This window comes from Penicillium riverlandense (genome assembly GCF_028828495.1).
Source record: "Penicillium riverlandense strain IBT 135883 chromosome Unknown utg000003l_segment0_segment0, whole genome shotgun sequence".
NCBI classification, from domain to species: Eukaryota; Fungi; Ascomycota; class Eurotiomycetes; order Eurotiales; family Aspergillaceae; genus Penicillium; species Penicillium riverlandense.
In genome coordinates this window covers 4522923-4545178 of record NW_026643196.1, presented here as the reverse complement: position 1 = coordinate 4545178, position 22256 = coordinate 4522923, and the positions used below count along the sequence as shown (strand labels likewise).

General features: G+C 51.4%; 9 protein-coding genes across 9 annotated transcripts; 6 read left to right on the top strand and 3 right to left on the bottom strand.

The window, feature by feature from the left end:
* Window positions 1-365: 365 nt before the first annotated feature.
* Window positions 366-4448, top strand: N7474_005459 (RNA dependent RNA polymerase; the record flags this gene model as incomplete). The annotated part of the gene is made up of 4 exons (XM_057196874.1): window positions 366-571; window positions 664-820; window positions 874-1339; window positions 1396-4448. The coding sequence occupies 4 exons, from the start codon at window positions 366-368 to the stop codon at window positions 4446-4448; spliced, it is 3882 nt and encodes a 1293-aa protein (XP_057054270.1).
* A 496-nt stretch (window positions 4449-4944) lies between these two features.
* Window positions 4945-10064, bottom strand: N7474_005458 (DNA-directed DNA polymerase zeta catalytic subunit REV3; the record flags this gene model as incomplete). Its single annotated transcript, XM_057196873.1, has 2 exons — window positions 4945-9776; window positions 9830-10064. 2 exons carry the CDS (start codon window positions 10062-10064, stop codon window positions 4945-4947), a joined length of 5067 nt encoding a protein of 1688 aa, XP_057054269.1.
* Window positions 10065-10355: 291 nt separating this feature from the next.
* Window positions 10356-11747, top strand: slu7 (mRNA splicing protein SLU7; the record flags this gene model as incomplete). The annotated part of the gene is made up of 1 exon (XM_057196872.1): window positions 10356-11747. The coding sequence occupies one exon, from the start codon at window positions 10356-10358 to the stop codon at window positions 11745-11747; it is 1392 nt and encodes a 463-aa protein (XP_057054268.1).
* Window positions 11748-12363: 616 nt separating this feature from the next.
* Window positions 12364-12739, top strand: N7474_005456 (60S ribosomal protein eL37; the record flags this gene model as incomplete). The annotated part of the gene is made up of 2 exons (XM_057196871.1): window positions 12364-12502; window positions 12600-12739. The coding sequence occupies 2 exons, from the start codon at window positions 12364-12366 to the stop codon at window positions 12737-12739; spliced, it is 279 nt and encodes a 92-aa protein (XP_057054267.1).
* A 442-nt stretch (window positions 12740-13181) lies between these two features.
* On the bottom strand, window positions 13182-14308 carry N7474_005455 (uncharacterized protein; the record flags this gene model as incomplete). The annotated part of the gene is made up of 2 exons (XM_057196870.1): window positions 13182-13976; window positions 14045-14308. 2 exons carry the CDS (start codon window positions 14306-14308, stop codon window positions 13182-13184), a joined length of 1059 nt encoding a protein of 352 aa, XP_057054266.1.
* An 819-nt stretch (window positions 14309-15127) lies between these two features.
* N7474_005454 (putative C6 transcription factor (Gal4)) lies at window positions 15128-17439 on the top strand (the record flags this gene model as incomplete). The annotated part of the gene is made up of 5 exons (XM_057196869.1): window positions 15128-15163; window positions 15215-15244; window positions 15297-15391; window positions 15449-16972; window positions 17022-17439. The coding sequence occupies 5 exons, from the start codon at window positions 15128-15130 to the stop codon at window positions 17437-17439; spliced, it is 2103 nt and encodes a 700-aa protein (XP_057054265.1).
* Window positions 17440-17636: 197 nt separating this feature from the next.
* N7474_005453 (Major facilitator superfamily domain general substrate transporter) lies at window positions 17637-19944 on the bottom strand (the record flags this gene model as incomplete). The annotated part of the gene is made up of 12 exons (XM_057196868.1): window positions 17637-17786; window positions 17860-17986; window positions 18052-18148; window positions 18204-18453; window positions 18509-18564; window positions 18615-18705; window positions 18758-19200; window positions 19249-19294; window positions 19345-19409; window positions 19461-19601; window positions 19663-19807; window positions 19864-19944. The coding sequence occupies 12 exons, from the start codon at window positions 19942-19944 to the stop codon at window positions 17637-17639; spliced, it is 1692 nt and encodes a 563-aa protein (XP_057054264.1).
* A 697-nt stretch (window positions 19945-20641) lies between these two features.
* N7474_005452 (ThiJ/PfpI family protein) lies at window positions 20642-20875 on the top strand (the record flags this gene model as incomplete). The annotated part of the gene is made up of 1 exon (XM_057196867.1): window positions 20642-20875. The coding sequence occupies one exon, from the start codon at window positions 20642-20644 to the stop codon at window positions 20873-20875; it is 234 nt and encodes a 77-aa protein (XP_057054263.1).
* Window positions 20876-21543: 668 nt separating this feature from the next.
* On the top strand, window positions 21544-22087 carry N7474_005451 (uncharacterized protein; the record flags this gene model as incomplete). The annotated part of the gene is made up of 2 exons (XM_057196866.1): window positions 21544-21751; window positions 21834-22087. The coding sequence occupies 2 exons, from the start codon at window positions 21544-21546 to the stop codon at window positions 22085-22087; spliced, it is 462 nt and encodes a 153-aa protein (XP_057054262.1).
* Window positions 22088-22256: the final 169 nt, after the last annotated feature.

Here is a 22256-nt window from a genome sequence, read left to right as displayed (position 1 = left end):
GCTACTTAAGAGTTTGTACTGCACTAATGTTAATCGCATATCTAAACCACAGAACTAGAAGCATCCTCTTCTGCCAACAGTAACGAAGTTTATCAATTCTTCTGTGCTAGATGGCACAACCGGTCAATACGACACTGATATTTCGCTTCGTTTGCCACGGATTGTCTCTCAATTTTACACTATCCTGCCGGCTAAAGTTTAGGTACTACTGAATCAAACAGAGAATGAACCGGGCAGACACCTATATGCGCCTTCTCTCTCTCAGTTCCTGCTTTGTTTTCGTTCCCACCCACCCTCTTACCTTCTTCTTTTTCTCTTTTGCTTCACCTTTATTCATTCGTTCTCTCCCCACATACCTCCAAAAGATGGCGACTAAGCGATTTGCCATGCCACACCCCACCGTGGCATGGCAGAGCTGGGAATCAGTTGCCGTTGATCTTTCCAACGTCCCAAAGGAAGCGAATACTTTCGTACTCTGGGATACTTTCCGCCGAGAAGGGTCGATCTCATCCATCGACATCTTTGAGGATTCCCATGGCCGCCAGGGCACGCGGGGGCGGATTCGCTTCAGGTTCGTATTCTTCTGATATTGACTTCACTTCGCAGCGCGCTACGCCTCACAACGTGCCTGTGCCAGCGCTAACCTCGCTGACTTTACTGTAGGCCCCCACCAAAGGTGGACTTTTGGAGCCATGGGCCGTACATGGTCAGACTGCCTAGTGGGCGCCTTGGAATGATCGCGCTTGCGCTCAACATGCGGGCGATCAACGCTTTCATTCCCAGCCCCGTCCGCAAGGGCATCACCTACCCCGCGGAGCTGGTAAGCCGAGCTTATAGTCTCATCATTATATAAGACTCTGACTTCTGATCCAGGAGCTCCACGTTGTGAGGCTTGATATCGGCGTGCTCGTCGGTGAGACTACTCCATCATGGATGCGTACATTTGGTGAAGCACAGGGACTCAGACTCCTTGTGAATCTGAGACGGCGAGACCTCCAGATCTTTTTCAAGGTCTCCATTCGGAATTCACGCCCGGGCATTGAACGGACAGCCATTGTTGACGAACATCACGACTACCGCATCAAGCTCGCATTCCTCCAGCTCTCTACAGTTCACGAGCTTTGTGACCCTGACTCTCAACAGATTGCCTTCTTGATAACCCTCAACAGTCCTCCCATCTATCATCGGCAGCTCAAAGACTTTCGGTCCACTTTCACCGGTGCGACCACCTGGAAGGAGGCAGACACCTGGTACCGTCAGACTGCTGTGGTGCACAATCCCTATGGTCAAAGTGCTGTTCCTACAAACCTGCGAAGGTCCGGACAGGTAATTGACATTGGTAAGTCTTAGTTTAGCGCCCCTTTTTTTTTTTCTAATCACTAATGACTGAATCAGGTGGCTGGAACGTTTTCAAGATCACGTATGCCAATGACGTTGACAAGGACGGTGAGCTTCTTACTGCGCGTGAGATCCTGAAAGACTACAACGTCTCAATAGTGAAGGACCACCAGTTCACTGAAAGCGCTAAGAGACCTGTGTCAGTCTGGCAGTGGATTGATCACTCTGAGTCTGAGCCCACTGGAGTATTCTCAGACATGTTGCATGCTCTAACAGATCAAACCTACGTCCATCTTCCCTTTCCCGTGAGGTACCAGCTAGAGGTCTGTTTGTCAAATGGAAACCTCAACGAGTATACCATGACTCGAGATTTTGTTGTGAAGCTGGCACACCTTGAGGAGTCTGCTGCTAGGAGCGTCCTGGAGCATGTTGCAGCACAGAAAACCACTTATTACAATCCGACAGAGATCTTCAACCTGCGCTTCAAAGGAAAGAGTGACTCGAAGATAGCTGCCTACTGCTGCTACATGCGCACTGCCAGAGTGACGCCGAGTACCATTTACTACAACACTCCTACTGTGGATATTTCAAACAGGGTGGTTCGTCACTACATTGAGCATGCGGATCGATTCCTGCGTGTTCGTTTCACAGATGAGAAGACAGAAGGTCGCATCAACTCGACCGTTCTTGATACCAATGACGAAATCTTCACTCGCATCAAGAGGACCATGTCCCAGGGCATCAAAATTGGTGATCGCCATTATGAGTTCCTAGCGTTTGGCAACTCTCAGTTTCGCGAACATGGGGCCTACTTCTTTGCTCCCTTATCTGACTTGACGGCAGCCACCATTCGAGCTTGGATGGGCGAGTTCCATGCCATCAGAAACATTGCCAGGTATGCTGCCAGACTGGGACAATGCTTTTCTACCACCCGACCTATCTCAGGGTGCCCTGTGACTGTTCGAAGATGTCAGGATATTGTACGACATGGATACAAATTCTCAGACGGAGTTGGTAAAATATCCAAGTTCCTTGCGCAGATGGCAATGACAGAACTGAAAATCAAGACACCAACAGGCGATCCACCTTCTGCATTTCAATTCCGTCTCGGTGGTTCCAAGGGAATGCTTGCCATTTCCCCTGATGCTCTACCCCATGAAGTGCATATTCGACCTAGTCAGTACAAATTTGATACGGGTCATGGCGGTCTTGAGATCATTCGATTGTCTCAACTCTCTACCGCAACGCTGAACCGGCAACTGATCCTGGTACTTTCGGCTCTTGGGGTCCCTGACAATGTTTTTCATGCTAGGCAAGATGCCATGGTGGAGAGTTTCAGTAATGCCCTGAACAACGATGCTACTGCTGCTTCTTTGCTCCAAAAGTACATTGATCCCAATCAAACTACTCTCATCATGGCACAGATGGTTGCCGATGGCTTTAAAAAAGCCCGAGACCCCTTCATTTCATCGCTTCTGGAACTGTGGAAGGCATGGCATCTGAAATCCCTCAAGGAGAAAGCCAAGATCGTCGTTGACCGGGGAGCGAACTTGCTCGGCATAATGGATGAAACCGGATGTTTGAAAGGCTATTATGACAAGACTTTGCCTGCAGAGCCTGCTCCTTACGACGAGAAAGTGACAGCACTCCCTGAGATCTTTGTCCAGATCTGTCCACCAGGTGGCGCTCCCCAGATAATCACGGGCATTTGCCTCTTGGCTCGAAATCCCTCACTTCACCCCGGTGATATTCGTCTTGTCAGAGCTGTGGACAAACCTGAGCTCCATGAGCTCCGTGATGTGGTTATACTACCGCAGACTGGCGACCGGGATGTTGCAAGCATGTGCTCCGGAGGGGATCTTGACGGAGATGACTACCTTGTAATCTGGGATCTGGACATGGTCCCGGAGACATGGTTTACTCCACCCATGGACTATACAGGCCGCAGAGCCCCTGACCTCGACCACGACGTCACGGTTGACGAGGTCACGTCTTTCTTCGTCACATACATGAAGCATGACTACCTTCCTATGATTGCACATGCCCACATGGCCTGGGCTGATCAGCTCGATGACGGGGTGTGTGAAGAGAAATGCCTCCAGCTTGCCCAGCTTCACTCGGACGCAGTCGACTACAACAAGAGTGGCAGGCCGGCCCATATGACGCGCGATCTCAGTCCCCGTATGTGGCCGCATTTCATGGAGAAGAGGTTCAAGCGCAAGGAGCAGATTTACCACTCGAAGAAGATCCTTGGTCAACTCTACGATAAGGTCAAGCTCATCCAGTTCGTCCCCAGTCTCGAAATGCCTTTTGACTCTCGCATTCTGAAATGTTCCCTCGTGTCCTTCAGTGAGCAGTTCATGGAATATGCCAGAGAGCTCAAAGAGGAGTACGACTCGGCCATGCGCAGGATCATGGCACAGTACGAGATCAAGACCGAATTCGAGGTCTGGTCCACCTTTGTGCTCAGCCACGGACATGCCCACAAGGATTATAAACTCCACGAAGATCTGGGTAGAATCGTGCACACCCTCCGCAGCGGTTTCTGCCAGCAATGCTATGACAAAGTGGGAGGACGAACGTTTGAGGTTATTGCTCCTTTGGTGGTCGCCATGTACCGCGTCACGCAGGACGAATTGGAGGCCGCACTTGCGCCGGGCCGCCCTGAGCTACTCGTGGACATCGAACCTGTGGATGAAAATCTTGCTACAAATGCAGATACTCTACCACTTATCAGCTTTCCTTGGATGTTCTCTGACTACCTCGGAAAGATTGCCTTGGGTCGCTTTGAGATACCGGATCCTGGGGAAAACATGAATAGCCTGCCTCCCATTGACGAGCCTACCATTTTCACTCACGCCCAAGTTATGGACATGCTTCGTGGTCTCGAGATTGGCGGGAAGACTACTCCGTCTTTGGTTGAGAAGCAAGGTCCGTTTGATGATGCTGGACTTGAGACCGAGGAAGACACGTTCGAGGACGCGCGTGAAGGTGGAGTGTCTTTGGACACTGACGAACAAGAGAGCGAGGAGGTTGTGGACATCATGGAAGAGGAGGGTGATGTCAAGTCGTGGCTGATGGACAAGCTGCACCGTCTTGGCGGTGGGTGATCAGAATGTTGACGAATGTGATAGGGGTTCCTTGGATCTGTTCTCTTTTCGTCTTGACCTACCCCGGGAATCGATCTGGTTCAATGGCGTCTCGGGAGGCTCTGGGATAGGGCATGATGTGTTTATTCGAGGAGAGCACTGAAAGCTTGCTTCTTTTTACCGACGTTCATAGTCATAAAGCGCAGAATTGAAGTTTCAGCAAAGCAATAGTTCTTGTTTCATTGTTTGGAAAGAGAGAAAACGATTCAATTAGATCTGAATTGCGAGCCTCGTTGCCAAGTAGACGCAGGAAAGGCTCCCAATTGTTCGCTTCCATAGACTGAATATTTGCATTGAAGCCAGAGCGAGCTCTTACATTCCCAAGAGTCATGCGCCAGCCATCCAATAACAGTTCAAGGGGTATTACCAAGATATAATCTTCAACGCCAGCCTTCCAGGCCAAACCAAGCCGTAAGACACCTACACCACAGCTCCAAAGAAATAGAAAGAAATCCAATCACCAATCAAGCCCCTCATCCCCCTTCTTCTCCAACAACTCCACCACAGGTCCAAGCACTGCCTGTGAATGCCTCCACTGCGCCTCATCTCTCGTGCGCGAATAGTAAACAGGACAGTCCATACTATCACAACTGACATCATCACCAGCCGAAACACCCATGCACGACCGACACACTGTCTCGAGATCAATAGCTCGCTTCTCAGCGCGCTGTAGACGCTTCACTAGATCCAGGAGCGCTATGTGCGGCTGCTGGAGACAGGCTCCGCAGACAGGGATGGAGGAGTCCGATAGTCTGGCTCGGCAGACGATGCACGACGAGGAGCGCATGTAGGACTCGAGAGTCTTTTTGGAGAAGCCAATTTCTTTGCCTTTACCATTTCCGGGGCGAGATGCGGAAGCAGAAGCGTCAATGCGTCGGATACGCTGCACCTTGGGCATTTCGTCATACCACTGTCGCACGTTTGCGCCCACGAGATTGAAGATCCGCTCGAGAGGCGGGATGATGTTCTTGGTGATGTAGTATTCGGCGTCGAGGTCGAGCTGCGCGTCGTGCAAAAGTGTCTCGGGTGCAACGCAGCGATCGATCAGTCGCGAACCCGGAGCGCCAGTCACGACGACGTAGGGCACGCGCTCGCCGTACTGCGGCTCCAGACGGGGGTCGTCGAGCATTTTGCGGGTGCTAATCAGCGCACCGGCGGGCAGCGTGCCCTTCTCGCTGTATGTGCCGAGGCGCACCTCGCGCGCGAAACAGAAGTCCTGGATCGAGACTCGGCCCTGCATGATCTTTGCGCACTGGCGCTGGAAGTAGGTCTTGACTTGGCTCAGATCCGCGGTACGGAAGAGGAGTTTCAGTGCTTTCTCTTCGATCTTCTGCTCGGCGGGCGTGCCGTCACGGCGGACCGTTTCGATGCCCTTTGCGTCGAACTCGGGTTCTGTCTGGGTTCGGTGCTCGTATTTGAAGCCGACGTAGCGTTTCTTGGCTAGGAGCACGCACGGGTGGTATACTTTTTCGAACTTGAGTTTCACAGGCCGTGGGTTCATCTCTGTGACGGCCTTGGCGATTTCCTCGCCGATATCAAAGGCTTGGTCCCGCGTACGGCCCTTGAGGTAGACGAAGAGACTGTCTGTGTCTCCGTAGACTACCTCAGCGCCCCACCGTTCGACAGAGTGGATGAATGCAATGGCTTTCTCGAGGGTCTCTCGCCCGGACTGAACAATGCTGTCGGCGATCTCGGAGCAGGGCATGCGTCCAGAGAAAGAGGCCGATGTGTATCCGTACGTGACGTTCGCAATCAGCTTGAGGGCGAGCTGTCGGTTATTCAGGAGCCGCTGCAAAACCTTGTCGTCTTTATCGACTTTCATGCCACTCTTGACCATGACCCGAGTCTCCAGGATCTCCGTGAGCATCTTAGCAAGGAGCGACTGGCGAACCTCTCGTTTCGCATACATCATACCGTTCGGTGCGATATTGATCTTATCTTTCAGTAAGTCCAACACCCGCGGTTGGCGTCTGTAGTTTATGACCCCCATCTTGTCTTGACCGCGCCAATGCAAGGCCCTGCCCAGGAACGTCGAGTAGCAGTAGTTGTATGCGATCATCACACTAGGGTAAAGGGATTGGAAGTCAAGGACAAGCAGTGGGCTTGTGTAAAAGTCGCTTTGCGGCTCCATGACCAAGGGCAGACACTCGAGAGCGTTCTGCTGCCCGACCTGCTTCCTGCTAGGAGACACGAGAATGAAATTCTCGGGTTTGGCGATTCGGAACATCAGTGACTCTACTTTGAATTGGGAGCCGCGCGAGGTGACAGAGTAGAAGTCAATCCCGAGCAGCCTCGCTTGCTCGCTCGTCCGTGGGATCAGTTCGTTTGCTTCTATTATCTCCAGGTCCATTTGCACGCGAGAGATGTAGTGGTCTACGACCTTGACCAGGTGCCGAGGCTTGCCGCTCTGGTGCCACCGTGTGAGGACTTGGGGCGAATAGTGAGGGATTCGGCGATGCAGGAGGTGGAAAGCCACGTTCTCCATCGTGTACTGAAGAAGATTCAGCTCGCTTCTCATGGCACGCCAGATGTTCACCATGTGTCGACCAGTCACTTGAACTGATGAGGTGTGCTCAAAGCCCCATCGATCAGACTCCTTGCCGAACTTTCCGCGCGAGTCAAATTTCACTCTTGACAGTTCATGGCACAGATCGAAATCATATTTTCTCCTAGCTCGCTCGATCAGGTATCCCCAAGACCCATTGTGGACCTCATAGCCAGTGATCATATCAGGGTCGTGATAGCGGACAATATCAACCACACGATTGATCAAATCCAATTCCGATGTCTCGTGGTCAAGTTCAATTGTCAAGGATTTAGAGATTTTGGCTTCGGGGCGTTCGCCTTCACCCTGATAGATCATGCCGACATGAACACCAGGAAGATGACTGTTGACCTCAACATCCTCATCTTCGGACTGGATGCCCCAGAAAACACAGGTGATCTCATCCTCCTCCGGGTTGGCGGAGAGAGACCCGCGAGTATTCACATGCACCTCTAAGCTCATAGTGCTCATATATTGGGTTTGGTGCTCCACGCTGGTAGACTTTTTCTTCTGGGAGTATCTGAATCCATAAGTGTTGTTCTGCGTTGGGCCCTCAATCTGGGAAAGAACATTGGGCTTCATTTCTGGCTTGGATGGACTTTTCGTGGGTTGTTTGTTTTGTTTGGAGACTTGACTATTTTCAAACCATTCAATCACTTCTGATCGACTGGGTGGAACTGGTGCAAACTCCCACACCCTGGCAGCACACAACTCTCGTAGTTGTTGGTCGTCTTTCTCCTGCTGGTCTCGGTCGTAAAGAACCGAGGGTTGTTCACCGAAGACCCCAGGCATTTCCCCTGATGGATCAAATTCGGGTAGATAATGAATCGTGTTGCTTTCTAGGCGAAATTCTCGGCCACCATACTCACGTGGTCGTTCGGGCACGTCAATCGGATCGCTGTAATAGGCTTTCTGATAGACAACAGATGGCCGGCCATAGTCATTCATGGTCGACGCAACCTCAGTGGATCCAGGACCAGCGAATCGAAAGCAATACAAGGGTGAGTCTGGCGGTATTCCAAACGCATCATGGAGCTTTCCAATTACTCCCGCCACATGCGGATCTAAAGAGGCTGTGCCCGTCACTGTTGAAGACTGTAGCTGCGAGGAGCTTTCTGATTCGCCAGTATTTCCTGATGTGTTCGTAGTCTGTCCAGGCGGGAACGCAGTTTGAGACGACTGCGAGTCCTTCTTCGACGAATGGCCATCATCCTGACTGAATCTTAGAATTGTGAGGGGGTCATTGGGGTCCTTGACAACTGGATAGTTCAGTCTGCTGCTTGACGGGTGTTTCTTAGGACGAATTGTCTTCTGAGAGGAGGAAGAAGTTGGCGTCGATGACGGTGGCATGAAATCAGCATTGAAGGAAGCTTCGCGGGTCCTTGTGTCCTCGTCCCGCTTAGCCGAAACTGCCGAGTCCCTTTGGGCAGCAGGGGGTGCAGACTCGTTGGAGGATTTTGACTTTTTGCTTGAACGCTGGTCGCGATCGGAGAGTTCAAAGTGCGGCCGTTTAGTGGAGATGCTCCTGGCCCTTGACAGGACATGCACGTGGTTGGGATCAATGGTACTTGATGATTCAGTTGTCGAATTCGTTTGTATGTCCTTTTTGGGTGCTGCAGCATCCAGTTGAGACAGATCATCGAATATCCCATCATCAAAGCTCTCCTCCAGAGGATTTTCCACGCCATCTCGCGCTTCCTCTTCGGCAGCCTCCAGGAAGGAGTCGTCAAAGTCACCGGAATCAGAATAGTAAGGGTCTTCCCGGGGTTGAGAAGACAGGGCCAAGCTTTCATCAACTGAGACTTCAGGCACTGCTTGCTGGGCGGGAGCCTCCTGTTGTCGATGGGTACTGATATCCAAATTATCAGGATAAAAATCCTCGACGCTATCCAGAGCTGTCTTCACATTTCCCGCGAGTTCATTTATGTCAAGAAAATTTTCAAATGTTGACTCTTTCGCGTCGCTTTGTTCTTTCTCCTTGGCGGCAATTTCAAATGCCATCTCACGATATTCTTCTTCGTGGACCCAGCCTCCAGCTGATTGGTTTCTTGAGTCGGCAGACATTGAAACCAGTTCATCCGGGCCAAATGGGCTGCTTCCGGGATCACTGATTCCCATCCGTTTCTTCCGTCGTCGGGTTTCATCTTGCCACAGGCCCTCCATGCTAGGCACGAGCCGCTCGTTGAATGCAACCGGCCGCAAAAACTCCGAAAAGTCATGGTGCAAGGGCCGCTCCTTGATATCTGAACGATTCAAAATATCCTGTACGCAGACATCCACCTCCAGTGAACAGTGACTCTGTTTTGGGAGGGCCGGGTCATCCAAAATGCTTTCAGGAGCAATTAACCGGTCATGCCAACGGTGACTCAGGTTACTGAGCTCGAGATACTCTGGTACCGGAGCACGAAAGGTGACCTTACTGCAGTTCATGTATGCACAGCCGTACAAGTTGTAGTCGCACATCCATTGCGGAACGTACTGCAGATGGCTCTCATAAGGCTGCAATGGACGCTTCATCACGGCTCCCTGATGTAGAAGGTCGGCCAGGCGAGTGATGTAAAAGGGGTTGAGGAGATAGATCTTAAAGAAGAACCGATATCCCACGTGGTATCCATAGAAGGGAATGCCTTTAACCAAGGTGATGTGCGCGACAAAGGCGGTCTTCCTATCGTACGCATTGCGCCGATAGCTGATCGCTAGAGCATGGTCAATAGATAGGTGCAGGGTCCGACTAGCCGAGTTCACTAGAAGCTAAATTTAGTCAATCGTTAAACGTCAGGGTCCATCCTGGACCAACCTTCTTCGGCTGTCAAGGGACCGTCGTATTGAATATAGAGATAAGGAAACGCGCCATGAACATGCACGCAGACTCTCTGTCCGGTTTCGGTCGATCCAAACACACGAATCACCGGCACCTTGGGCCTGAAATTATCCTCGGGCCCTCCATCACAGCGAGGCAGTGGAGGGTCCAATGCGGACGCGGATGCTTGGTAGTGATCGATGCAGTTGAGGCGCACTCGAAAGGGCTCCATCGGTCTGGTGTGAGTTGACCGAACAGATCACCGACATTGCGCAAAAAAGGTCTCGACGGATTCTCTCATCAGTGTGTCTGCTGTTGGGTCGGAGCAAGAGGCATAACAGGCGCGCCACGCGGGAGAACGCCAGGTCACGTGGTCTCTGGCCGCCAAGTCTCGACCTTTTGGAAAACCATCCGACGACATTCATTCTTCACTCCCTCACTGCTCTCGTGGGACTTGGCCTCTTTTTATTTTCTCATTCTCTCATAGCCCTATTTTCCTGCCTTTCGGCAGGCCTCTTCCACCATGTCGCGCAAACCCGCCGATGTGGCGTCGAAGGAGCGCAACGAATACATTCCAGCGTTCATCTCGAAGAAGCCCTTTTACGTCGATGATGAGTCTGGAAACGACTACCTTGAGCACCAGCGTCTGCAAAAAGCAACACAAGAACAATCCAAATGGTACGATCGAGGAAAGCGCGTGGGTCCAGCTGTGACCAAGTACCGAAAAGGCGCATGCGAGAACTGCGGTGCGATGACACACAAGACGAAAGAATGCCTCAGCAGACCTCGAAAACAGGGTGCCAGGTGGACAGGCAAGGATATCCAGGCAGATGAAGTTATCCAAACAGTCGACATGGGATGGGACGCCAAACGCGATCGGTGGAACGGATACGATGCCAGCGAGTACCGCAAGGTTGTCAACGAATATGAAGAGCTGGAGGCAATGAAGCGGGCGGCAAAAGAGGGAGAAGATCTCAAATTGATCAAGGACGGGGACGATGACGATGATGGCCATCCTGCAGACGAACTTCGCTACGCTGAGGAGTCCGACATGGGTCGGCAACAAAGTACGGCGACCCGCAACCTGCGTATCCGAGAAGACACCGCCAAATATCTACTCAACCTCGACCTCGATTCTGCCAAATACGATCCGAAAACGCGACGAATGGTGGACATGGGGGCACAGGAAGATCAAGCGGCGGCACTGGTCGCGGAGGAGAATTTCATTCGCGCTTCGGGTGACGCTGCTGAGTTTGAGAAAGCACAAACCTATGCATGGGAATCTCAGGAAAGCGGTCGTGCGCAGATTCACCTTCAAGCGAATCCGACCTCCGGCGAGGTTCTTCGAAAGAAAGAGAAATCAGACAGCGAGGCCAAGCGTCAAGCGCAGCGCAAGGCTCTGTTGGACAAATATGGCGGCTTCGAACATCTCCAATCAACTCCTCTCCGCGACACGATGGTTGTCGAGAACGAGCGATTTGTCGAGTACGATGAATCGGGTGCCATCAAGGGTGCACCCAAAAAGGCGACCAAATCCAAATACGCCGAGGATGTCATGATCAACAACCATACTTCTGTGTGGGGTAGCTGGTGGCATGAGTTCCAGTGGGGCTACACCTGCTGCTACTCTACGGTGAAGAACAGCTACTGTACGGGAGAGGAGGGCAGGAAGGCGTTTGAGGAAGAGGGGAACATGTTGATGTTGCCCGAGAATGGCGAGGAGGCACCCGATCAGGCGGACGAACCCCTCGAGTCAGAACCAGTAGACACAAGGGCAGAGGAGAAGGTCAACGCAAAGAAGCGCACGTTGGCGGAAGTGAAGTCGGGCATCACGGAGGAGGAGATCGATTCGTACAAACGAAGCCGGCTGACGGCGGATGATCCAATGGCGAAGTTCATTGGTCAGGACCTGTAACTATAACATCTTTGGCGTTTGGGGTTGAACAAAATACCCTCGGAAATTACTATTGAATAACTACATGTCGATGTTCCTGCCATATTGAGAAATATCACGTGATAAATTTTTATATCATGTGACTCGTAATCACGGGACAGGGCAAACCCTATCACCTGACCGAGCCCACGACGATTCTCCTACCATCAATTTCGCCAATTTCGATCCGCCCGACGACGACATCCCGACAACCAGCCCCTTCCACGGAATCGCCAGGTACTTCAACTCACCCTCGCTCTTGCACTCCCCCATCACGCTAACATCAATTTCTTCGTCCAGTTCCCTAATCCAAAATGAGTACGTCCTACCACGAACCCACCGACCACTGCGATCATCCGCCGCGTCGACGAGACAGTGCAGCAGCAGCATACTGACAACCATTACAGCGAAGGGTACCTCGAGCTTTGGCAAGCGCCACAACAAGACGCACGTTCTGTGCCGTCGGTGTGGTTAGTATTTCCATCCCACCAGTTTTTGTCCACCATCCAGTCCCGATCGAATCGAAGTCGCAAATCTCTACAACAACACGTGGAATGAGTTGAACGATGACGACGACAGTTGGGATTGGGAATGGGAAATGGATATAAAACTTGCTGCGAAGAAGGAATGTGAGACTGACGAGTTTTTCTTGCGACTGCGTTTAGGCCGCCGCTCCCTCCACGTTCAGAAGCACACCTGCTCCAACTGTGGCTACCCTTCTGCTAAGACCCGCAAGTGTATGCAATCCCCCCTACCACCCGGATGATTCGGATACAAATTTTGTGTCGGAAATGTACGGTTGTTGAACTGAACACTGGCTTACCGAAAACACAGTCAACTGGGGCGAGAAGGCCAAGCGGCGCAAGACCACCGGCAGTGGCCGCCTCCGCTCCCTGCGTGACGTGCACCGCCGCTTCAAGAACGGTTTCCAGGTCGGCACCCCCAAGGGCGCCCGTGGTCCCGAGAACCACTAAATGTTCTTTTTGAATGATATCATCCGCTCGGTCGGCGTCGCGTTTTCGTTCTCGGAGATGGCTGGAAAAAAGGCAAAGAAAAATGAAGATGGGGAGATATCCTGGCATGAACAATGGCCCTAGCATTACGACTCTCATAGCTTGCTCGAAATGCAATTTGGCCGTTTCCGGAATATGAATGATCCTTTCTTTCCTCGGTGGTGTGTGTATGGCAGACCTGTCGATTCTTTCGTCTGTTCGCTGCACGATCTGGATGACAGTGATGGTGGGGAGTCGAGGGAACGGCGGTGTTTTGATGGAGATGTGAAATAAAGTCGGAGTGGAAAGCATGCATGAATTTCCTTGTTTCTCTTTCTATGTCGTGACACATACAATGTGAAGATATCTCTCTTCCCATTCTACTCTCGGATGACATTCGAGAACATCTAACCCAGTACACCGTCTAAGACTCGCCCCGGCCAAACACCCTAACGCCACCGTCCCGCTGGATATAATACAACACCTCCTTCTCCGGACTATCATCCTGGCCCGCAATCCATCCACCGCCCGCACTTATCCTCAGCACCCCACTAACATCCCTCGCAACCCCAGTCTCCAGAGTACGCAGTTGCATAACGGAGCGTGCCCGATGCGCCAGCCCAATAGCAAACCCTGCATGCTCCGTCTCAATCGGAGCAGGCAGGTGGCCTCCAGGCCCCGACACGGAAACATTATGTATCAGCGGCGAGTCCGCTGCCATAGTCAAGACCGTAGCGTGTGCATGCTGCTGTAATCCAGTCACCCACTCCGCCATCTCCGTCGCTCCGATTCCCAGAGTCGGTCCTGTGGTGGCAAGTAGTAAGTCCGGCTGGTCGACGATGAGAAGCAGTTCATCGCCATCTTCTGTGGAAGTCTTAAGTTGCTGCATCACAGAGACGATGTCGCTTTCCAGCGCATCGAGGGCTGCCGTGCCGCGGCCGGAAAAATGTAGCTTCTTCGCCACGCCCAGCTCTGTCTGGCTTCGCGGCGCAATGCCACCACCGCCTGGTGCTGTCGCTGGTGACTGTGGTGATCTCCCTGGCAAAGGTCCGGGTTGAGATCGCAGTGGCAAAGTTGTTCGAGGAGTGCTGCTCCCCCGGCCAGCGGGGGAGGCAGCAGAAGCGGGGGTGGAAGAGACTTGTGGTCTATAGAATAGCTCTGAGAGGCCATCGACGAAGGCGAATTGCTGCTTGTCTGCCAAGCGTGCAAGGTCCAGGCCCTGAAAACGCGTTAGACTCAAGAGGTAATAGTAAAAATATTACAATATCATCTTCTCCAAATACATACCAATCGCTTCGCCTCTGACTTCCAAAATTCGAAACTCCGCATGAAGCTCACAAACACCACTTTCCGCTTCGCGCCATTCTGGACAGTCTCTAGCTCAGATGCGGCATTCTGATTTGATGAGCTGCTTAATGCCGCATGAAGAAATCTGAGGACTAGCCAGTTGCTTGTTGCGCCAAGGATGGAAGAAACCAGGGTCAAGGATGATTGAGGGAGAGAGGATAGATATGGCGCGAGGAGCGGTGGTGAAGCCGGCTGGGAGGGCATTCTTTTGTAGGGTTGGCGCCACTTTTCTGGCGGTTGGAGATAGTCGGAGATGATGTTGAAAAATGCGGGCGGTGATCCGGGATGCCAAGACAACCCATAGAAAGCAGCAGAGACGACGTATTAGAGCTACCTCACTGGCAGCAGGTACGGATCATTTTATTATACGTATATATGTATTTATTCATGGATTATGTCTTTTGCAAATGTTTCTTTGGTGTGTAAATAGTATGTCAAGGTCATGCCAGATTCTGCAGAGTGATGTCGACTGATATATATATATCCGCGTCTGCAGGTATACTTCTTAACCTGCACAACCTCCACCTGATGAAGATCGGGAATAAACTGGTTACTATTTATTCCTCTCCGTTCAATAACTAGTTAGCCATATTCACTGTTCAGTAATGTATCCATACAATGCACTCTCTCTCATTTCGGTTTGCGGATTTTGCATTCGGCCTTTGAAGTAGGACAGGGTTATGCAAGATCCTCGTCATAACCAGTAACACAGAAATCACTTGCACGGCCGATCCTGTCAGAATCGGATGCAACCATATAGTATCATCTCCTTTGAAAGATGACTATGCCTGAGGCAACCACAAAGGTTTTTCCGCGCATCACATGACCTTCCCCACCGGAGCGAGGGGAGATGTTCATGCCGCTTTGCCGTCAAGCTGAACCAGACCAATGATTTCGTGGGCGCCGATCGTGAGTTGACCATATTAGACTGACGGCCGGATCTAATGGCGAGAAGATGACTGCCGTCTGGCATGATCACAGCGCGTTGGACACCCGATGTAACTGTTGCGATCGGCCTCGATAATGATGGCTAGCACACGCGATTCGCATTCATTTGCTGTATGTGAAACACGGATCCCGAAGAGACGCAAATGCTAATAGCTATTTCAGTGCGATGAATGCCGGCTCAGGAAGTCAAGAGTAAGTGCTAACTTCCACACTGTCACGCTTCTACATCTCATGCCTGCTCTAGTGCTCGAAAGAGAAGCCCGTTTGCTTGCAATGTCGCCAATTGAATAAGGAGTGCAAATACAGCCCCAAAATCAGCAGAAGCCCTCTCACTCGACAGTACGTTTTGGCAGGCGAAATGACCCCCCAAGTAGACAACAGCTGATCATATCGCAGACACCTCACTTATGTTGAAGATCGCTTGCATGCTTTTGAAACAGCCTTGGGTAGACTATTTCCCGGAGGTGACTTGGATGCCACACTTCGTTCTCTTCTGCAAAATCCGGATGCTCCGCCTAGAGCTTCTTCGTCCAAGTCATCCTCAAGACACTCGACCCCAGCCAAGCCGGAAGCAGAAAGGGCCGAACCAGCGCCAGAAGCCTTGCCACAGCAGGCCGATGGATTTGACTGGGCCGAGAAGGAGATTACGCTGGGAGATTTAACCGATGGCATGGCGGCATTGTCTATCAAACCCGAAGGAGCTGGCTACTTCGGAGCATCCTCAAGTGTTGTACCGCTACGAGCACTATTTGATCATGGATTTGATCTCAACATTCCAGTCCGCTCGGCCAGCTCTGGAGGGGTGCCTCTAAAAGCACAGCTTCTAGAAACTGCTCCATCCGGATTGATCGAGCAGGCTTTCATCGATGCGTACTTCCTCAACTATCACACCAGTTACCCATTTGTCCACGAAGCAAGTTTCCGAGCGCAGTTCCACGATCCATCCTTGCGGGCCCATGGTACATCCTGGCAGATTCTGCTAAATACTGTGCTGGCGCTTGGAGCGTGGAGCATTGGGGATGACAGTTCGGACCTCGACATCACCTTCTATCAGGAAGCGAGAGGTTATCTGCAGCAGGCATCTGTATTCGAAACAGGGAACCTCACACTGGTGCAGGCTCTACTGTTACTGAGCAACTATGCCCAGAAACGGAACAAGCCAAATACCGGCTGGAACTACCTGGGATTGGCAGTGCGCATGGCCATGAGTCTGGGCCTCCACAAAGAGTTCCCCGGTTGGAAAATCAGTCTGCTACAGCGGGAGATCCGCCGGAGGCTGTGGTGGGGCGTCTTCATCTTCGATAGTGGTGCCGCCAAAACCTTTGGTCGACCGATTCTTCTCCCAGAGGATAGCGTCATGGACGCAAAGCATGTTCTTAACATCCATGACGATGCCCTTACCCCTGTAACAACAACTCTCCCGCCCGAAGAACCCGGTCCAACCCTTTACTCTGGCTTAATCGCACAAGCCCGTTTTCACCTCCTTACCAACAGCGTCTACCAGCGTCTGATCTCGAGCCCCAGTCCAACACCCGAGGAGACGCTGAATCTGCAGAAACCAATGGAAGAATGGTACAACGGCTTGCCATCCTATATCCAGCATCCTCAACAATCCCTGTCTGTCCAGCCGACAAATATTGTCCCGGAAAATCTCGCCTTAGTGCGCAACCGTCTCCTGTGGAGAAACTGGAACTTGACTATTCTGATCTACCGACCTATCTTACTCCGCTGGGCCGCGAGACGATGGGCACCTAGTGGCAGTATCGGTGGTCCCCCAGGCACTCCGGATGGAGGAACCGAAGACCCATGCGAGACAGAGTGCCGGGTTAGATGCCTGCAGACTGCGCGATTGACCATTTCATCTATCGCAGAGTATATGGACAACTACGTGTGCATGAGAATCGGGGCATGGTATATGCTGTATGTTTTCTTCTTTGTCTCATATCAGCCAATGCTAACTTTGATCAAGATACTTCCTATTCCAAGCCGGCCTCATCCCAATCGTCTTCCTAATGACCGACCCCTCCAACCCAGACGCCCCAACCTGGCTCCAAGACATCGAAACCACAAAATCCCTCCTCTCCCATCCCTCCATAGGAAACAATCGTTTCGCCACGCGCTGTCTAGAAGTCGTGAACAGACTCATAGGCTCGCCTACGCAGGCCCTCCCTGGTCTACCCGGCCCTGGAGGCCCACACCAGCAACAACACCCGCACCAACAGCCTCTTCCCCAGCAAGCCCAGCAGAACTTTATGCCTTCCTTCCCGCAACAACTCTTCAGCGACCCCGGTTTCCCAGGGTCTTTGTTTCCGGAGCAGCAGATGCCGATGCCCCCTCCCGGTGGAATGGACTTTTCAGAATGGGTTAATTTCCCGCCTACTGAATGATTTTTCCTCTTGAATGTTTGACCGTCTTCTCTTGATGGAGGAGCCGAGGTCAGTGTGGAGATTTATTAAGGCTGTTTTGATTCCCCTATATCCACCCATGATTACCGAATTTGTAAACCATCAATGAAAGAGAGAATTGCCCAATAGGTATTTTCAGTTCCACTCATTAAGTACCTCCACCTTAACAAAGGCGGATCTCAAACAGTCTCCCTATGCTGATCCAATGGCTCCTTCAAATCATCATCTTCGATAGGTGCCCCACGCAACTCAGCCTCGATATGCTTGATGCGTTTCTTCTCCTCGTGGGCAGCTGTATCTCCGAAGATGAGATCCATATCTTCGAGGGTCTGAAAGACAGGAAAGTAAGCAAAATTGACAAATTGAATAGCAAAAATAAAAAAAAAAGGTGCAAGATCCTACCTTTCCTCTCGTCTCTGGGATGCAGAAGAATGTAAATGCCAGCGCGAGCAGGCAAAAGGCCGCGAAGAAGATGTAGGTGCCCCATGTGATGGAGTCCAGCATATCTGGTGTGACGAGACCGATGATGCTAGCAAGGAAAAGAATATATGTTAGCATGGAAACCAAAATAATGAAAAGTAGATGTCAACTCACAAGTTACACATCCACGTAGCTGAGGTGGTAATTGAGATAGCCTTGGACCGAATGGAGAGATTGAAGATCTCCGATGGGAGAACCCAACCGATAGGAGCTTTTTAAATTTGTCAACCCCTTCTGCTCACGGCCATATAATGTAAGATACTCACCGAACGAATACGAGAAATTGATATCGTAGATGTAGATAAAGGCAATACCCGCCCATCCAGCTGACTTATGGTCCATCAAATGCGAGCCATATCCACCAAGAATACCACCAACGATCACCAGAGAGATGCAAGTGCCCGTGGCGCCGGCCATGAGTAAAGGTCGGCGGCCAACTTTGTCGATCCAAAAGAGAGCTGGGAGGGTGCTGAGGCAGTTGACGATGCCGTATACACCCGTTGCCAGGAGAGATGTCTGCATAAAGTGGTTAGTTGGATATTTCAACTTGGCTTGCGACGGAAAGACATACAGTGTTGCCGTCCAGGCCCAGTTGGCCGAAGATTGTAGGGGCGTAGTAAATCATAGCTGGACGGACCTTAGATTCTGCTATATGCTATGGGGGGAACCGTACTTACCATTGCAACCCATGAACTGCTGGAAGAACATCACGCAGCAGCCGATAGCCAGCCTCTTGAAACGCGACCATGTCGTTAAGAAGGTCACGTACTATCAGAAATGTTAGCATATCAAACACTTCAAAGCCCAAGGCATCACGAACCTGCGCGAGATGTAGCCTGAAGCCAGACAGATTAGGGAAATGCTCTTTAGCAAAAGTATTCTCCAGCATGATAGACGCCTTAATCTCCAGATATTCGTTCAGAACCAGTGGGCTATCGCGAGACTGCCGCCGAAGCTTCGAGAGCGCACCCAACGAGTCATCATCGCGCTCCTTCATCAGGAGCCAACGAGGCGTATCTGGGAAAAACAGCATGCCAACTCCCAAAATGATGGCTGGGACAATTTGGATAGCCAAGGGAAGACGCCAGGAGGCGTCAGATTGGCCGGTGCAGCCGCCCGGTGGGACATCGTGGTAGGCATTGAATGTGCGTGCCGAGGGTGTCCCACCGGTGTAGGGGACGTTGGGGGCGCAGCGGGAGCCGCCTATATAATTTGTTCCGTAGTCGATCCAGTAGCTGACTAGGATGCCGATGGTGATGGAGACTGAGTAGTTGTTAATAGATGTATGGAACTGGACTGGATGAGACTTACGTTGCTGGACCACAACCAGGCCTCCGCGAATCTCAGGAATGGAAACCTGTACTTGAGTCAGTGCTGGTTCTCGACCTCAATTCAGATAGTGTCTACCTCTGAGATGTAGAGCGGCACAACCATGGTCAGCATGCCAATGCCCAGACCAGCAATTGCTCTTCCTAGAAGTAAATTATTGGCATCAGGTCACCCGGGATGGGCACGATACTCACCAACAAACAACATGGGGATATCCATAGCAGAGCACTGGATTGCTGATCCAATAATGAATATAACCACTGCGAGGTTGATCGAAAATTTCCGTCCAATCCGGTCAGCAATAGGACCGTTGGCCAAAGATCCAAACCACGCAGCTAGCCACGGGAGTCAGAGATGCGATACAGAATCCACGAGCATAAAAGAAAAGGATCTCACCAAGCAATAGAGTCGACACAAACCAGCCTTTCGTCCCGCTATCCATGAAGACATGTGGGAAGCGGGCCCCGAAGGATTCCATGGTGATTACACCACTTATAACGCCCTGGTCATATCCGAAGAGCAGTCCTCCGAGAGTAGAAAACTGGTCCGTCGCCGTCAGCAAGTACCCATAGCAAAATGTCCGATGTAATTACTCACGGTAGCAACACCACAAAGGTAAGGATTCTGCAAAACAAGCCCGAAGCCACCCTTGGGCGAAGAATTCGCAATTGAACCCATGATGAGATGGGGTGCTAAAGAATGATCTCGGTATTCTGCGCCGATAGTTGTTCTACTCTGCAGACGGGATCCCGATCATGCAGAAAATCACTCTATATATGCTTGTCCTTCATTCCCCCCACGCTATGACGACCGGAGAACCCTGGTCCGGAGCCTGTTTATCGAAACTGAGCACACGGGCTTCTCTGTCTTTAAACTTGGCGGGGTGGGCTGCTCCGACCAATAATAACAAAACCCGGGGAAGATCGTTCCCCGATTATTTGCTGGATGGGCCGAAGGATACATAATGCGGGGAAAATACGGAGAACATAACGGAGAAGCCGGTTCAGGAGCGAACGGATTGAGTTAAGGGTTGGACAGCCGTTGGCTATTTTATTGTTTGTGTTACTGTTACTGTCAGTGTCACTGCGGCGCATTCGAACTTCTTTGTTCGGGGGGCCTTTCTTAAACATACTCTTGTGATATTCGCAACTCGGGATGAGATCGCGCAGAAGCCGAGGTTGTGGAGTCGAGCTGGGCTGCGGGGATAATCACAATAGATATCGGCGATGCTCCGATCGCGTTCTTAATTCTTGATCATGATCCTATCAAGTCTAGTATGAGAAGTACTTATCATAATGACTGGATTGTGGGCTTTTCCGGGCAGTCCGGCTCAGACCTGGCCTTCAATAAGTTCTGATCTGATAATGCTGAGCTTATGTTTCCCTCAAATACGCGCCAACTACGTCCAAAGCATCTCTCCACCGTCCTACGCCCAGAACCATCTGTTGTGACCGCCGCCGACCGCCATGCCTCGGAAGAACAATACATGGCCTTTCTGCGCAGACGCGACGCAGCGGGTACTACCATTCTCAGTGTTTTTACGGGGACATTGGTAGTCGCGGATGCAGGATTGGACGGGGCCAAAGAGTTACAGCGCCGCGACTCCTGATTCCCCAGCTGCGCAAGCAGTTCCCGACACCAAAAAAATGAGACGATACCGTACGCTTGGCTAGAGATGGGAATCTGTGGGCAAGCGGCGGCAGTTCGAATGGCCATGACTTGGGGACGGCGTACATGCGAGAAACTTATCCTGCGCCAGTGATGAAATTTGTTCTCGCCATGGCAGATATGGATACACGGTCGGTGAAATATGCTTCTAGTCCTGCGAGGGATACCCTCTTCCTGGCGGGGAAGGTTCTTCTTTATTCTGTCAACCCTTGCAACGCTGATCCAATAGCATCTGCCACTCTGCCGCCGATAAAACTACAAACACACTGATGCGATCAAATAATTTCACTCCTGATATACGTATATCTACCAAAACTCCGCTCTTCAAGTCCTACCATTCTTCCCTACTCAAGTTCTACATTAGTACTAGTGCCCCCACACTCAAAATCAAAATCCTTCCGGACATCCTTCTAGAAGAACTGAGGAACCAAAAACGACGTCATCCCGACAGACACCCCATTCGCAAACCCAACAAACCCTCGGCACTCACTCACTCACCCATTCATTCATTCTATTTATTTCGCCTCTTCTCTTCTCTCCAAACCACAGAAACAAATACATAAGCAAATAAGCCATCCTCCAACGAGATATGTGGTAGCAGCTGGAGAAATGCCCATCACACTCTCCATCCTCGTCTACGTCGCCTCGCCGCTCGACTTCGCGCGGTACCGGCATACGGCGCTGTACTTCCAGTTCCCGGCGGAGGAGACAGCACCAGAACCAGACCTCAAGTCCTCGCTTATGGAGATTGTTGGGTCGCATGGTTTCTTTACTTTCTCGGAGCGGATAAATTGGGATATCCCCGTCCACTCAACAGGTGCGTCTTTCCTCTATCTTTCCTTCTTCCCTCCTCTCCCTCTCGCATACTCTTTCAAATTGTTAACACTCTTTGAACAAAGAACTCGCCCGAATAATCACCCTCACCCTCCTCCCACAAAAAGCAACAATAGCCGAAATCCCCAAACTCCGCGCAACTGTAGCAAGCACCCCAATCCTCGCAAACGGCGAGCGGGACTGGAACTGCCAAAATTGGGTGGGTGATGCGCTGGCGAGGTTGGTGGCGGCGGGGTATTTGGATTCGGCGGAGCGGAACCGCGGGCTTGATGGGATGGTTGATGCCGTTCTTGAGGCAAAGGATGAGGAGATTGCTTGACGAGGTGGGACGATATATTATATATCATTCATTGTATTGATTCTTGAGGACAGGATATATTTTAACGAGGAACTGCTTGTCAACATTACTACATAAAGTGTCCCTGGTCCCTTCGTGCGATACTTTTAAATATTGTGCGAAGCGGCGGTCACAATGCCGCTTCGGGTTG